This window comes from Dioscorea cayenensis, chromosome 14 (genome assembly GCF_009730915.1).
Source record: "Dioscorea cayenensis subsp. rotundata cultivar TDr96_F1 chromosome 14, TDr96_F1_v2_PseudoChromosome.rev07_lg8_w22 25.fasta, whole genome shotgun sequence".
Classification (NCBI taxonomy): domain Eukaryota; kingdom Viridiplantae; phylum Streptophyta; class Magnoliopsida; order Dioscoreales; family Dioscoreaceae; genus Dioscorea; species Dioscorea cayenensis.
In genome coordinates, this window is record NC_052484.1 from 98,494 (window position 1) to 112,322 (window position 13,829).

General features: G+C 31.4%; 1 protein-coding gene across 1 annotated transcript; it reads left to right on the plus strand.

Moving 5' to 3' along the window:
• The first annotated feature begins 8,384 nt into the window (after positions 1–8,384).
• Positions 8,385–10,027, plus strand: LOC120275381 (protein G1-like5). The gene is made up of 3 exons (XM_039281931.1): positions 8,385–8,676; positions 8,745–8,791; positions 8,956–10,027. Exons 1-3 carry the CDS (start codon positions 8,427–8,429, stop codon positions 9,676–9,678), a joined length of 1,020 nt encoding a protein of 339 aa, XP_039137865.1. The 5' UTR covers positions 8,385–8,426; the 3' UTR covers positions 9,679–10,027.
• Positions 10,028–13,829: the final 3,802 nt, after the last annotated feature.

Genomic DNA, 13,829 nt, shown 5'->3' on the forward strand with positions numbered 1-13,829 from the left:
GTTACGTATTGCTGTATAAAATCCCAGGAAATAATAATAAAAATGAGTTAACTGAGAGCCTTATTAGGGCACCTACTGAAGCACACATTAGAGAATAATCTAATGGATGAAATTGACCCCAAGTTTCTTTGCGGGAATATTTTGCAATGGTAAGAAAATTTTCATTTTAAAAATTGTAAAAGCATCCACAGTAGTAGATTATTTGAGGCTTTTCAATTCATTGGATTTAACACACGGGATATTTTTAAGTATGCAACCAAGAAGAGAAAAACATATACAAATAGAAGTTCATCAAGAACCACTGTCACAAGTCAGGATCAATTTAAATTTTATAAATTGTCATTTAGCTTAGTATATTGCCTTTACTCAAATATACAGTTGATTTAAATTTTCATTTAAGTTGCCTTTCACCTTTTCGGCGTTAAAATTATCATTTAGCTTAGCATATTTTCTTTCTTAATACATTTCATTTAATGTGTGGATATTTTAAGTGGAGGCAACCAAGAAAAGACAAACATAGGTTAGAATAGAAGCTCATCAAGAACCACGTCATAAGTTAGATCACTTTAGATTTTATAAATTCATACTCTCATAAGTTATGCACTTATTCAAACTATTAGTGCACTCTGATCATCCCTCCCTATACTACTAGGAGGAAAAATGGATCGCGGGAGAGGATCTAAAGCGAAAAACTATAAATTCTCACTAATCAAGATAATATGTTAGTCGAGCAACCCTACAAAGGAACCGTTAAATAAAATTCTCGCTTAAATGTCGCTTTAAATCTTTGTGCTAAAGCATCAAAGGAGAAAAGATATTGAGGAGAATTAAAGAAGTAGATGCCGGGTAAGAAAAGGGACATGGTTTCCCTAGAACTTCCACAAGTGGAGGAGGTCTAGCTGAAGGATCTGTAAATGGTTTGCGCTGAAAAACTGATAATCTTTGTGGTCATTATTGTAATAATAGTTTTGCAAATGTTATATTTGGTTCATGAACTTATGAACCTAACAGTCAAACTTTTCATTGAGAATTGAATGACAAATGCAAATTCTTAGTTTTATCTACTATGTACATTTGTTAAGTTATTTGGGATGTTGTTCCGTTTTGTTTTTTTTTTTCTCTCCTGTATTGTTTGTGTGCTGGATACAAATAATTATGGATGCTAAGGAATTTTTATTTAATCTATTTGCATGCTAAGTATTGTGCAGTATGTTCATGTTGACCATTTTGGATGTTGCAAACAATACTTACAATTCGGGGTCCCCTTGGATTTCATGTTGTAAATAATCAAATACTACATGTAAGATATGGTGTGTGTGTGTACAAATCCTTGTGAGATGGGCAGATTTTATTTAAATTTTTGTTGCCATTATTATTTAAGCATTAATAGTTCATTCATATTATTGTGATTAATTAACCAAATATGTCGCTTTACCATCGAACATGACAATCATCAGCTGTGTGAAATGCAAAAGTTTGTCGCTATTGATTAATCATCAATGGTTGATTAATCATCGCATTAATTTCTATAGGTTTAAAATTCTAACCTTGTATACTTGTGTGAATAATAATTAATCCGCCTTTGAACGCACTAATTAATCACTAGCATGCTATTAATGTTGAAAATGTTTAAATGGTAACTATGTTTAACCTGTAATGATTAAATGTGAGATTAACATCCCAATAAATGTTTAATTATCATGATTACTTACAAAGTTTAAAATCTTAATGTTTACCTTCCGTGGAGATAAAATAATCAACCATGAATCATTAGTGCGCCATTAATTTAACAATGTTTAAATGCCAACATGTCAAATAATAGGCGGCTAACATTTCGGCAAATAGTTAGTTGCAAATTGACAATCGTGGAAGAAATATTACAATCAACTGTAACAATGAACGAAATAAAATAATAACAAACTTTTATTAGTAACTCCAATGTAATAAATCTTGTTTTCTTTGTTTTGTGGCTAGGTCACACAACCAATGGGCCATAACTCTCAGACGAACTCTTCAAACTTCAAGAAATCAACAAAAATAGACATTATTACACCATCCTCGCTGCCTCATCCATGCTGGCTCTATTAGCTCTTGCTTCCAGAAGAAGACCCTACGCCGACGCGTGGCATGCCTGGATCGAGTCAGATTCGCCGACGCGGGTTGCTTTCAAGGTGCAAACCGATGGCGTGGGGATGTTGACTTAGAAATTGAGGCCAAGAACATAGGCTATTTCCGGGTCAGGAATTATCAAAATGACCACTAAAAAGAGAATAGTCGGCGGGACTATTTTGGATATATTTGTTTCGAACGATCAAATCGTAAAGTTGAATGTTTGATCACTCATCGAAAAATTTACCATCTCCTTGTAATATCCAATGAGAAGATGAAAATGTTAAAGAAAATTTTGATATATACCATCTAATTATATTATACAGGGATGAAAATCCAACCTAGACTTGGTATTAAAAGCTTGATTTTTCCATAAACGAAAATGGATCTCGTTGGTTATTTATTGAGAATGTTTTATTTTTATTTAAAAGTATTTTTATTTAATAATTTAATGATGAGAATATATTAATTTATATTTATTTCTAAAAATTATTAAATTATTGCACGGTTTATGGGATTTCATCTAGAATACCATATTACAAAATTAAATCTTCAATTTTATAGTTGTGAATAAATGTTGCTGATATTGATTTTATTTCAAAATAGTTATTAAACATATTTATTTATAAGCATGTATTTTTGTTATAAAAAAAAAAAAATTTATTTTAAAACAAACAATTCTCTAAAAAAATTGATGTTTTAAACATGTTTTGGCAATGCTTGTTCATGGTACCATTATGGTTACGAACAAGATTACCACAGAATACGAGCGAACGTTATACTACGAATATCGCTGCACTTAATATAACCATGTTTGGTTGGGGAATCTATTAACGGAATACCATTACCGTGTTCAGTCATTACAGAATCAATTTGTTAAAATATGTGTGTTATAGATTACCATGGTAATCCAAGATAATCACCACGCATGACAGTGACACTATTTTCGGTATTGAGCTTATAAGTTGGTACGTGATTACCATCCATACCACCGCAATGCTAAACATAATATTTTCATATTACCAATGATTACGAAGAATCTTTCTACATTAATACAGAACCAAATCTGGGCCTCTAAAGAAATGTGCTTCGGCTACCAACCGACGCAGGCACATACGAGAAATTGATATTATTTTTCATATTATGTACGAGTAACGTTATCTCGTGCCTAAGTGATTACCTAACGGTATGACACTATTCCTTGGTTGGACATCTATGGTCCTTCACCGTGTCGAGATTTGGAATTAAGGTAGATGAAGCGGTGGACATAGCTTAGGAAGGAGATTAAGAGGTGCAAATGTAGGCGTAATTAAGGGGTTGACCTAGGTGCAACCAACAGAGAGATCTCACCTTGGACCAAGGTACAATGTATGGGAAGAACAAGAAAAATAAAGACCAGAGCACATGGAGACATTGGCGAGAAGTGGAATTGATTACTGAAAAAGACAAGTTGAAGATGGAGAAACACCACTGTGGAAACCGCAGGACAGTGGCTTCTAAGGGTCATGCAATGTGTGTGTGTGTGTGTGTGTGTGTGTGTGATAGAGAGATGTATTAAAATGCTACACGGAAAACTTTGTTTGGGTCAAATGGTAGCTACTTTTCTATTTTCGGCCTTTGTAGCAATATGTGCAAAATTTATTTTGTTATTAATTTTAAATTTGTTTTGTTAAAATTTTATATTTCAATTATTCCTCCACCTCCGCATATATGAGTGTTGTCTATTTAGTGCCCATGTCCAAAATTATCTCTCAAGATGGCTCAGACACCACCTCTGTTCAGTGGAAGGGTGTCATGTCTTGATTCAATAGGACATTAATGTTTCCAAAGGTGGACAAGTGGTCATTTAAAGCTGTTTTTAATTGTCCTTTATTTGAATATGAAATTGTTTTGAGGCCTTCTAATTACCTTTGTTTAATTAAATAAATTTCACAAAGTTAAGTGTGTGTGTGGGTGTGTGCAGGCTTGTTTAAAGAACAAGGTGAACATTATTTGGATTGATGTGATATTTTTCCATTTTTGAGAAGACGAAGATGCATTATTCCCTTCAATCATTAATTTATGTCCAAATTTAAAAATGATGATCAAAGTCTTACAATGTCAGAAACTTTTTATTGGCTTGTTTTGCATGTTTCTCATTTACAATCATACCAACTTACCATTGTCTTCTTCCTCAATTTTCACTTTTTTTCTTTTATTTATTATTATTATTTCACATCTATACACAAAAATGATATATATATATATATATATATTAGTGACAAAAATTAGGTTGATGAATGACAGCCACACTTTTAAGAAAGTTAATTCATATCTAGATCTAACAATAATACTCAAAATAAATCATTGAATTAGTGGGATCCTCAATCACAGTATCTGCCAACCATATGACTAGATAGGACATGCATGGATGATGTTTATTATCAACATGAAATGTATAAGTACTTGAATATAATTAATATATTGCAAGAAAAATTAATTAACAAGTGAGCTAAAAAAAAAAAAGACAAATTAATTAGTTTGTAGATATGTTGAATATTGTGAAAGATATCTTTGCATATGAGTTTGCATTTAAAGAATTTAAAGAAGATGGTGATGTGAATCTAACCTTTTTAAATGGGTTTTGGTAGCAGTTGTACATCACTCTATGTGTATGATCATAAAAATGTCTATATTCACCGAATTAAGTTAGAACTCTTCATATTCTTCAACATATATAATAATAATATGTATAATGTTCACATCACTGTCCAAACACATATAAATCCTTTGTTTTAATATACATATTATGTTATATATTAGGTAAATATATTTGTATGAAAGAGAAAATGCTACAATTGGGTAACAATTAAAAATTCAAGAAATTAGAGAGTTGGGTACAGCATGAGAAAGTTTCTTTAGTTTAATTAAGAGAAATACTTTTATATGTTTATTTATTATGTAGAATTTTAAAAAATTTATTGATAAACGTTTTTGTGCAAGTGTGATCTCCTTCTAAATAAACGCTTAGAGTTAGCGTAAGAAAAATTATTATTATTTAAAAAAAATAAAAGGAAAAGAATATTTGCTACAACACAAGGATTTTTCATTGTATAGATGATTTTCTGTTTAAATCCACATGACTTTATAATACTAATAAAGAGATTAGTCTATTTTTTGAATAGATGTTGATTTATTATGATTCAATATTGAAACTGTTAGTTCCTCCGGTGTGGTTTGTGGGTATTAAGTAGCACTTAAGCACTCATAGAAGTCTCACACAAATCAATAAAGAAAAAGCACACAACAAACACAAGGAGACACACAACGTTGGTAACCCGCTCAAGGCCCACTCGCTCACGCCCTGGGGCCAAGCCTCGGGAGATAAACAATCCACTAAAGAGAGTAGAAAAATAGATGAGTACAAACACTTGTCACCACACTCTCAACAATAAAGATCACTACTCCTCTCTGGATTGTTTTCGTGCTCACACACTCTCCTCAAAAGAGTCACCAAGAGTCACACATTATAATCTACGAGCAAGCGTAACTTATATAGACGCTTTCAACGTCCCAAATATAGCACATACCTCTTTTTAGAATCTCACGGCTACTAATTTAAAAACTCGCTAAAAATTAGTCATTCAGAACTCCCCGTTGTAACATAAGCTGTAACTATGGCCCCTGATCACGACTTGACCGAGTTCGTTACGCTATGGATTTCGACCTCAAGACCCATCAACCTCCCGATCATGCTTAGTCCGAGTCGATGCGACCCAAATCTCCGATCCCCACCCTAGCAACTAGCCTCCTCCTCCCTCATCACGTCAGCCCTCGCAGGGCGCACGCCCCTGTAGCGCTCTTCCATGAAACTTGCCAAACTTCTCCTAAATTTGGTCTTCAAAGATTCTCCAAACTTGATCTTCAATTCACCCAAGTTTGGTCCTCAAATCTCGTCATTGCTAGACTTCAATGATTCTCATCAAGGATTCTTCAAATCATATCTCCTTCATTCACACCCAATGAATAGATCTTTCTTTAATTAAGCTCCACCATATTTAATCTTCAATCAAATCACCCAAATATGGTCTCGATATGATCTTGTCTTCAAGTTGTAAAGACATTGCCAAAAATAACTCCACCAAGATCTTTAAGATAGCTTCACCACGATCTTCAAGATATTTTGGCTCCATGTTGAGACTTTACTAAAAATAGCTCCATCAAGATCTTCAAGATGTTTGCCTTTGCACTCCAAGTCTTCTTGCCATGTCACCATGTCTTACACATCATCAATTATGTTTTGTCACCTTGGTTGCCATGTCACTTGGTCTAGGTGTCAAATCATGCCAATAAATAGTGCGGTTGCACTAACAGAAACAATCACAAGGTCTATTATTATAGTAATACATATATTCAAACAATCATAATTTCATATTTTGGATGAATTTCATACATTACATGTGATCTATGCACGAGATTAGGATTTTTCACAAGACGAATTATTTTACAAATATATTTAGTTAAATTCCAATAAATTTAAAATTTTAATGGATCCAATGTTTCTACACCTACCCCAAAAAAAATCTAAGAAAAAAAGATTGAGTATAAAAAATATTAATGAGATCAATCTATTCAAATTAATGCACATTTATAACTTCAATAATTTCTATAAATCTTACTTTCTTATCTTTAAAAAAAACAATATGTTTTGATCTTAATAAAAAAAAGAGTTTGACATTTTCTTTAAAAAAAAAGAAAAAAAACAGAAGTTTGACATAATATGCGAGTTATTCTTTATTTTTTTTACAAATCAATTGTTATGATGTTATAATTATTGAAAAATTACTTCACCAACCGTAAAATTTCAATAAATTAAATGTTCATTTGATAAAATGATGGCATAGTTGATGTGTCTCTCTCTCTCTCTCTCTATATATATATATATATATATGAGGAAAGGTAATCTAGTTACATCCCTAGATTATTGTTCTCTAGAGACATTTAATTACAGCTGTTGGATCATCATCTAGTAGTTATTTGTTTATAGGTATTGCATATCATCTTTTGTTCACAAATATTGTATGACACTATAGGATCCGTTTTGATACTATTTATAATGATTGTAGCTATCGAATTATCATCTAATATTTTCCGTAGACGTCCTATATTTCTAGATTAAAGATAATCTATATATGAAAAAAATACATATAGTATGATACAAATAAAAAAAATGTTACATTTATTTTAAACCAAATAAATAGAGACGAAAGATTTAATACAAATAGAACATTTAAATGCAAAATCATTCTACTGCCACACCTATCTAAAGGGCACTCACATAACTTCAATTAGATTCCCAAAGATTCAATGTTTTCTTTAAAATAAAATATGCATTGCTAGTTTGCTACCATCCATCTTAGATTTTAAAAACCCTAGCTAGATTTTTTTCCTTTACAAAATCAATTTAACTCCAACTGTTCTCCAACCACATGGAACTCAATTCAAACAAAAATTATTAATACCAATTCTTTGCTTTTGAAGTGATATGACACAATTAACCAATTAAAAAACTCTTCTTTGTTGACATCACCGTTAGATTTAGAATTCATTTATATATAATATCCAACAGTAATTAATATTGTTACATAATATTTAACAGTAACTAATAATAAAGTAATATAATAATTAATAATAAATTTTACACATCATTTCTAAAAATATGTTAAATTATGATATGAGGATTAATGTAGAATAATTTTAAAAACTAAGTAATTTAAATATATATATATATATATATATATATATATATGAAGATCGGTAATTTATATTATAAATTTAAAAATTGATAATAAAGTTATTTTTTTATTATAAATATAACTCCGAAAATATGATTAGTATCACTAATCTCATATTTTGGGTTAATAATGAAAATAATAATCATTAGATGAGTGATTTAACGGCTACAGTAGAAACGTCTATGATTGGTTTTACGGGAAAAACATATATATATATATATATATATATATGATATACACTAAGATAGAGAGTAAGATAATTAAGAGTGCATGGTGAGTAATGAGGAGGAACTGTGCAAGTATTGACTACAACTGGTCACAATGGTTTATCTTACAACCCTTTTCAAAATTCAATCACTTCTCTTTCTCTTTCTCTTTCTCTTTCTCTTTCTTTCTTTTTTGTTTTTGTTTTTGTTTTTTAAACACAAACACAAACAAATGAATGACACGAAGAAGACATACATATCACCTTCTGCTGTCAACTTGCAGTGATCATAATTTTATTCACTGAAAACCCCAAAAATAGTAACTGTACATCTGTACATGTTTCTCTCTCTCTCTTTCTCTCTTTTTTTTCCTCTCAATCTCTTTGTCCACCGAAAAAACACAAAGCAACAAGAGTTTTCCAGCAGATTCCCATCATATCCATCATCTCTCCTTCCACTCCAAACAAAACCATGGAATCCAACAACCTCTGCATCTTCCTCCTTTCTTTTCCCCTCTTCTTCTCCACCACCTGATCAAAATATATACCACTCTTATCTTCATCTTCAACTTCATCTTGATCAATCTAGTAAGTTCTCTCTCTCATTCTGTCACTCTTTAAACTTAACTTGATGATCTTTTCACTCTCTCATGCAGGTAAACAAGATCACTCACTTAAAATCTCTGGATCTAGCTACCAACTGGTTTGCCTTTCTCTCTATCTCTTTCTACAGTACTCTTCTTCCTTTCCCTTTCACAAAAAATAACACAATAAGAAACCACATCAAATACTACTTTATTATATACATATATAAATAAAGTATGATTTGCTTGTTAATTCTGATGGTTTGTAATTGAATTTAATCAGGGAAGATTAAAGATGATGAATAACCATCATCACCTCAACATGATGATGCAGCAAAACACAAACAACACTGAAAGCAGTGCTCTTTCTTCAGACTATGGTTCACCTCCATCTTCAGCACTTACCATATTCCCTCCACCTTCATCTACTTCATCTACTTCATCTTCTTCTTTAGCATCACCACTAGCATCATCACCACCATCTCCATCTCCAAGCCGCTATGAATCACAGAAACGTAGAGACTGGAATACCTTTGGTCAATACCTCCGTAACCACCGACCACCCCTCTCGCTTTCCCGTTGCAGTGGGGCTCATGTGCTGGAGTTCTTGCGCTACTTAGACCAGTTTGGCAAAACCAAAGTTCACGTTCAAATGTGCCCTTTCTTTGGCCACCCAACTCCTCCTGCTCCTTGTCCTTGCCCTCTAAGACAAGCTTGGGGTAGCTTAGATGCTCTTGTTGGCCGTCTTAGAGCTGCATTTGAAGAGAATGGTGGAAAACCTGAAAACAATCCATTTGGTGCTCGTGCTGTGAGATTATACTTGCGAGAAATTAGAGACATGCAATCCAAAGCTAGAGGTATTAGCTATGAGAAGAAGAAAAGGAAGAAACAACCTACTCTTGCTCCTTCTCCTTCTTCTCCTTCTCCTTCTCCTTCTTCTTCTGGTCACCACCACCTCCACCACCACCAACTCATGCCTCCACCACCACCCTCTGGTGCAACTTAAAAGCCCAAGTTATCAAGTTATCTTTGCCATATTGAGAATTGCAGCTCTTTTCTTCTTTAACCTCTCTTCTTAGGTCAGTACTATTACTTTTAATTCAGTACTAGTGATCATTCTCATTTGAACTTTGTGTTTATTATTGTTATTGTTATGATGATGATGGTGATGATGATGGTGATGATGATGATGATGATTGATTATATTTTCTATTTTTGATGTTCTTGACAAGTTTGTGATGCTAAAAATAGTAAGGGAGATGTTGAGAGAATGTTGTTGTTGTTGTTTTGGTACCATGTACTTTGTGCTTGTTGAATGAATGTTGTGAGTTTGCTGTTGTACTTGTTGAGTCTGGTTCTCTTTTTCTTTTTTATGGTATGTATTGAAGGTATATATGTATATAGTGTGTGTGTGTGTGTGAGTAAGAACTAAAAAGAAGTTTGAGTGAAATGTGTGTCAGTGAGAAGTTGAGAGATTGATAGGGAGTCAGTGCCTCTTTTTCAGTTTTACTTTTTTCAAGATGATATCTCTCTTTTGTTTCTTTGCTACTTAATGAACTACTAGTTCTTGGTAAATGATTATTGTTATTATCTTAGTAACTTTTAATTGTGAACATTGATTAATGATAAATTAAATACCATTTAGCTGTAATTAATCTGTTGTAGATTGGTTTGATTACATAGAGGAACAAATTTTTTAACAGAAAAAGGCATTTGCTCTGTATAATTTCAATCAAGTTAATTGCATTTATAAACATAATGAATTAGTTTTATGGGGGATTGGTTTGATAAGTTGATAGTTATTGAAGCCTTAGCCACTAGGAATGATTGCATTGATTTGGTGCTTCTTCTCATGTTATTAATCATGTTTTATGTCTATTATCCAATATTAACATTCATGGCTATCTTCTTCCTTAATTTATTTATTTTTAAAGGATTTTGATTTTTGTAATGTGATCTTAATTAACAAGTTTATCTATTGTCAATTGTGAAGAATCTTTTCTGTATCATCTAGGTTAATCAAAACCAAATTGATCAGATCTATATATATAACTTGAATTTGTATGAAGATTTAGTCTTGTACATTTTGAGCTTCTTATCAAGGCTTTAATTGTTTATCTAATGATCAAGTTCATTCATTTAGATTCACTGCTGACAAAGATGAAGAGAATAACTAGAGACAGATTGCAATAGAGAACAAGTTCAAAAAATGTTAAATCATTTTAGCACTTCAATTTATGAGATCACTAGAGGAAGATTACAGTCTGTCTGAAAGAATTATAATGTGTGTGTGTGTGATTTGAATTGTTCAAAAGCTATAAAATATGAGCTTTAGGATGATAATAATTATCTAGCAAATTAATTGTGATTGTTCATATTTAATTTTATTGAGTGGGAAGTAATTAGTGTGTATGATTGAGAATCAAGAGATCAATAGCTTAAAAAGACAAATATTATACTCTTTTTTTTTAAAAATCTTTCACTTGATTTGTTTTAATCCAGAATCATCATTTCTGATGGAGTAAATGGCTTGTGTTTGATGTATACTCAAACAGAAAAAAATTTTGGTACTTAAAACATTATGTGTTTAAACTGTATATTTCATTAAGTCATGCACCAGTTCTAAATCTTTGCAGCAATAACAATTCCCTTTATTTTGTGAGGCATATTCTTAATGTTTTGATTGTTCTTGAAGTTTTACTCATTGATGATATATATTATGTGCTATGAATGTGAAGAACCTTGCATTTAATTAAACTGTCATGAAACATAACATGCTGTTGGTTTTAATGATATGATAGAAATCATAAATTCAGTGTTCTCTTTTTTTTCTCTGCATTTCTTCTATGTGAATTAATAGGAATATTCAGAAATTAATGATTTACATTGAATATGAGCCATATATTTAAATTTTCTCTATGATATTATCCATTCATGATCAATTCTAATTGATTAATATCATGAGCTTGGAAATTAAGATGATTAATTAGGGAATGAAATAAATAAGATTCTGAAGAGTTAATTAAGGAATATATGGTGACATGGAAACTGGGTAGATATTTATAAAAAAACAAGCACAAGAGTTGCAAAAAGCTGTCTGCACTGTGTGCAAGCATGCAAGTGTGTTGAGAAAGTGATGATTTCAGAAAAGATTTCTGAGCTTTTTATTTATTTTATTTGTTCAATGAACATATTGCCAATGTCTTCCTGTCTCTTGAATAGAAACCAAGAATTTAAGAAAACAAGATTCTTTTCACAATATTTTAACTGTTATCATTCTTTCTTTCATTTTCTCCAAATTCAATTGCTTAATTTGCTATGATTATTTTTTTACACTTCTCTGAATTAGTCAGAGAGTAGTGATCACCTGAAACTCAAATGGACACAAAAGAACAACCAGAAGAGTTGCCAAAATAATCAAGCAAAGAATAAATAATAATAATAATAATAATAACAGTAAATAAATGAAAAAAAATGTTGTCTCAAATAGTAAATAAATAATTAATTGTTGTCTTCAACACAGATATTTATAATGCAATAAAAACACAATTTACATGATTTAAAGAAGAAATTAAACAAATAATTGTGTACTCCAAATAATATATCTTTGAATTAAAAAAAAAAAAGCAATATAATGCATAGAGTTATAATATTCCATTCATACTTTCTATATATTCCCATTCATTTCTCAACCTCTATTGGATCTCTAAACATTAATTTAAGAATCCAAATAAAGATATCCACAAACTTATAAAAAACAATCATCCACTTTCACACATTCACACACATTAATAAATCTGATCATTAGTTAAAAGATACCATTCCATACATCTTTTTACAAACTTATCCAAACTACATTAATTTATTGCTCTTCTTAACATATCTCTCTCTTTGTACATATATATATATATATATATATATTGAGTGAGAGACTGACAGAGAGAGGAGTAGTAGTGGTGACATTGACAGCAGGAGTAGAGGTTGAAAATGGGCAAAAATAGGGTTAGGGTTTGGGGATTGGGAAGCGTGCTGGAACTCACTCACGTGGGCTCAGTTGTCGCTATCCGTCGGCGGGAAATCAGGAAAGGGACGTGTGATAGATACACGTGGTGGTGGTATTGGCTGTGTATTTGGGTCCCACTTTAAGCACTACACACACACTCCCACTCTTGCACTGCACAGCAGCAGCAGGGATGTCAAATCACTCATTACAACAACAACAACAACAACAACAACAACACTCCGCCCATGTCCACACCCACACCATGTTTGACCCCTCCACTCTCCCTATCTTCTTCCGTACCATTAGACCACCCCTCTCCTTTGAATTTTTGACACACCTCACTGTTTTCATCAAAATCCTACTAATTTACCACCCTTTGAGTAAAAGGAATTTTATATTGATTTAACAGTAACTATGCGTGATTGTAATTGAGAGATCTGAAATTTAAACATTTTAAATTATAATTTAAAAATTAATTATACTATTATAATTAGTACGGATATGTACACCTATTTATCATTTGTTTTTATCACTTATTGATTTTTTTTTTTTTTGTAAAAATAGATGAACTGCTTTAGTAGCTTTAAGGGTGGTAAAAATCCGGATTCTAACAAAATCATGTTCAAATAACTATTAATATAAATAAAAAAATTTATGTTCGTATACGGTTCGGTTTTAAATCCGAACAAATTTAGTATGTTCAAACTTGGTTTATTTTAAAATTGGGTTATCTGGATGTTTAAATTTGTCCGAATTTTATATATAAGCTACTTTTAAGTTCACTCAAATATTAAATTCTACAAAAATAATTTAATTTACATTTATTAAAAAATAAAGTGAACAATCCAAAACTCAAATCATACAAAAATCTAAGTCGGAAAAACAATATATGTTTGAAGTTTTTACAAGATTAAGTTTAAAACAAATAAGCATAAAATTGTGGGCTTTTAAATTTTAGTGGGTAAAAAAATCCGGTTGTTTGAATTTTCATGTCCGGATTTAAATCCATACAACCAAGTCATGTCCGAACCCGATCTACATTCACAAAACTGAATTGCCACCTCCAAGTAGCCACTGTTTTAAAATTATAATTTATTCTTTATATTTAATTTCTGGTACAATAAAATCACTTGAGCTAGGTGTTTACGTGATTT

Bases quoted from the DNA above. Each gene is read 5' to 3' on its own strand.
- LOC120275381 (XM_039281931.1), top strand. From the start codon at position 8,427: ATGTTTCTCTCTCTCTCTTTCTCTCTTTTTTTTCCTCTCAATCTCTTT. The intron at 8,677-8,744 runs GTAAGTTCTCTC...TCTCTCATGCAG, and splicing joins ACTTCATCTTGATCAATCTA to GTAAACAAGATCACTCACTT. The intron at 8,792-8,955 runs GTTTGCCTTTCT...GAATTTAATCAG, and splicing joins CTGGATCTAGCTACCAACTG to GGAAGATTAAAGATGATGAA.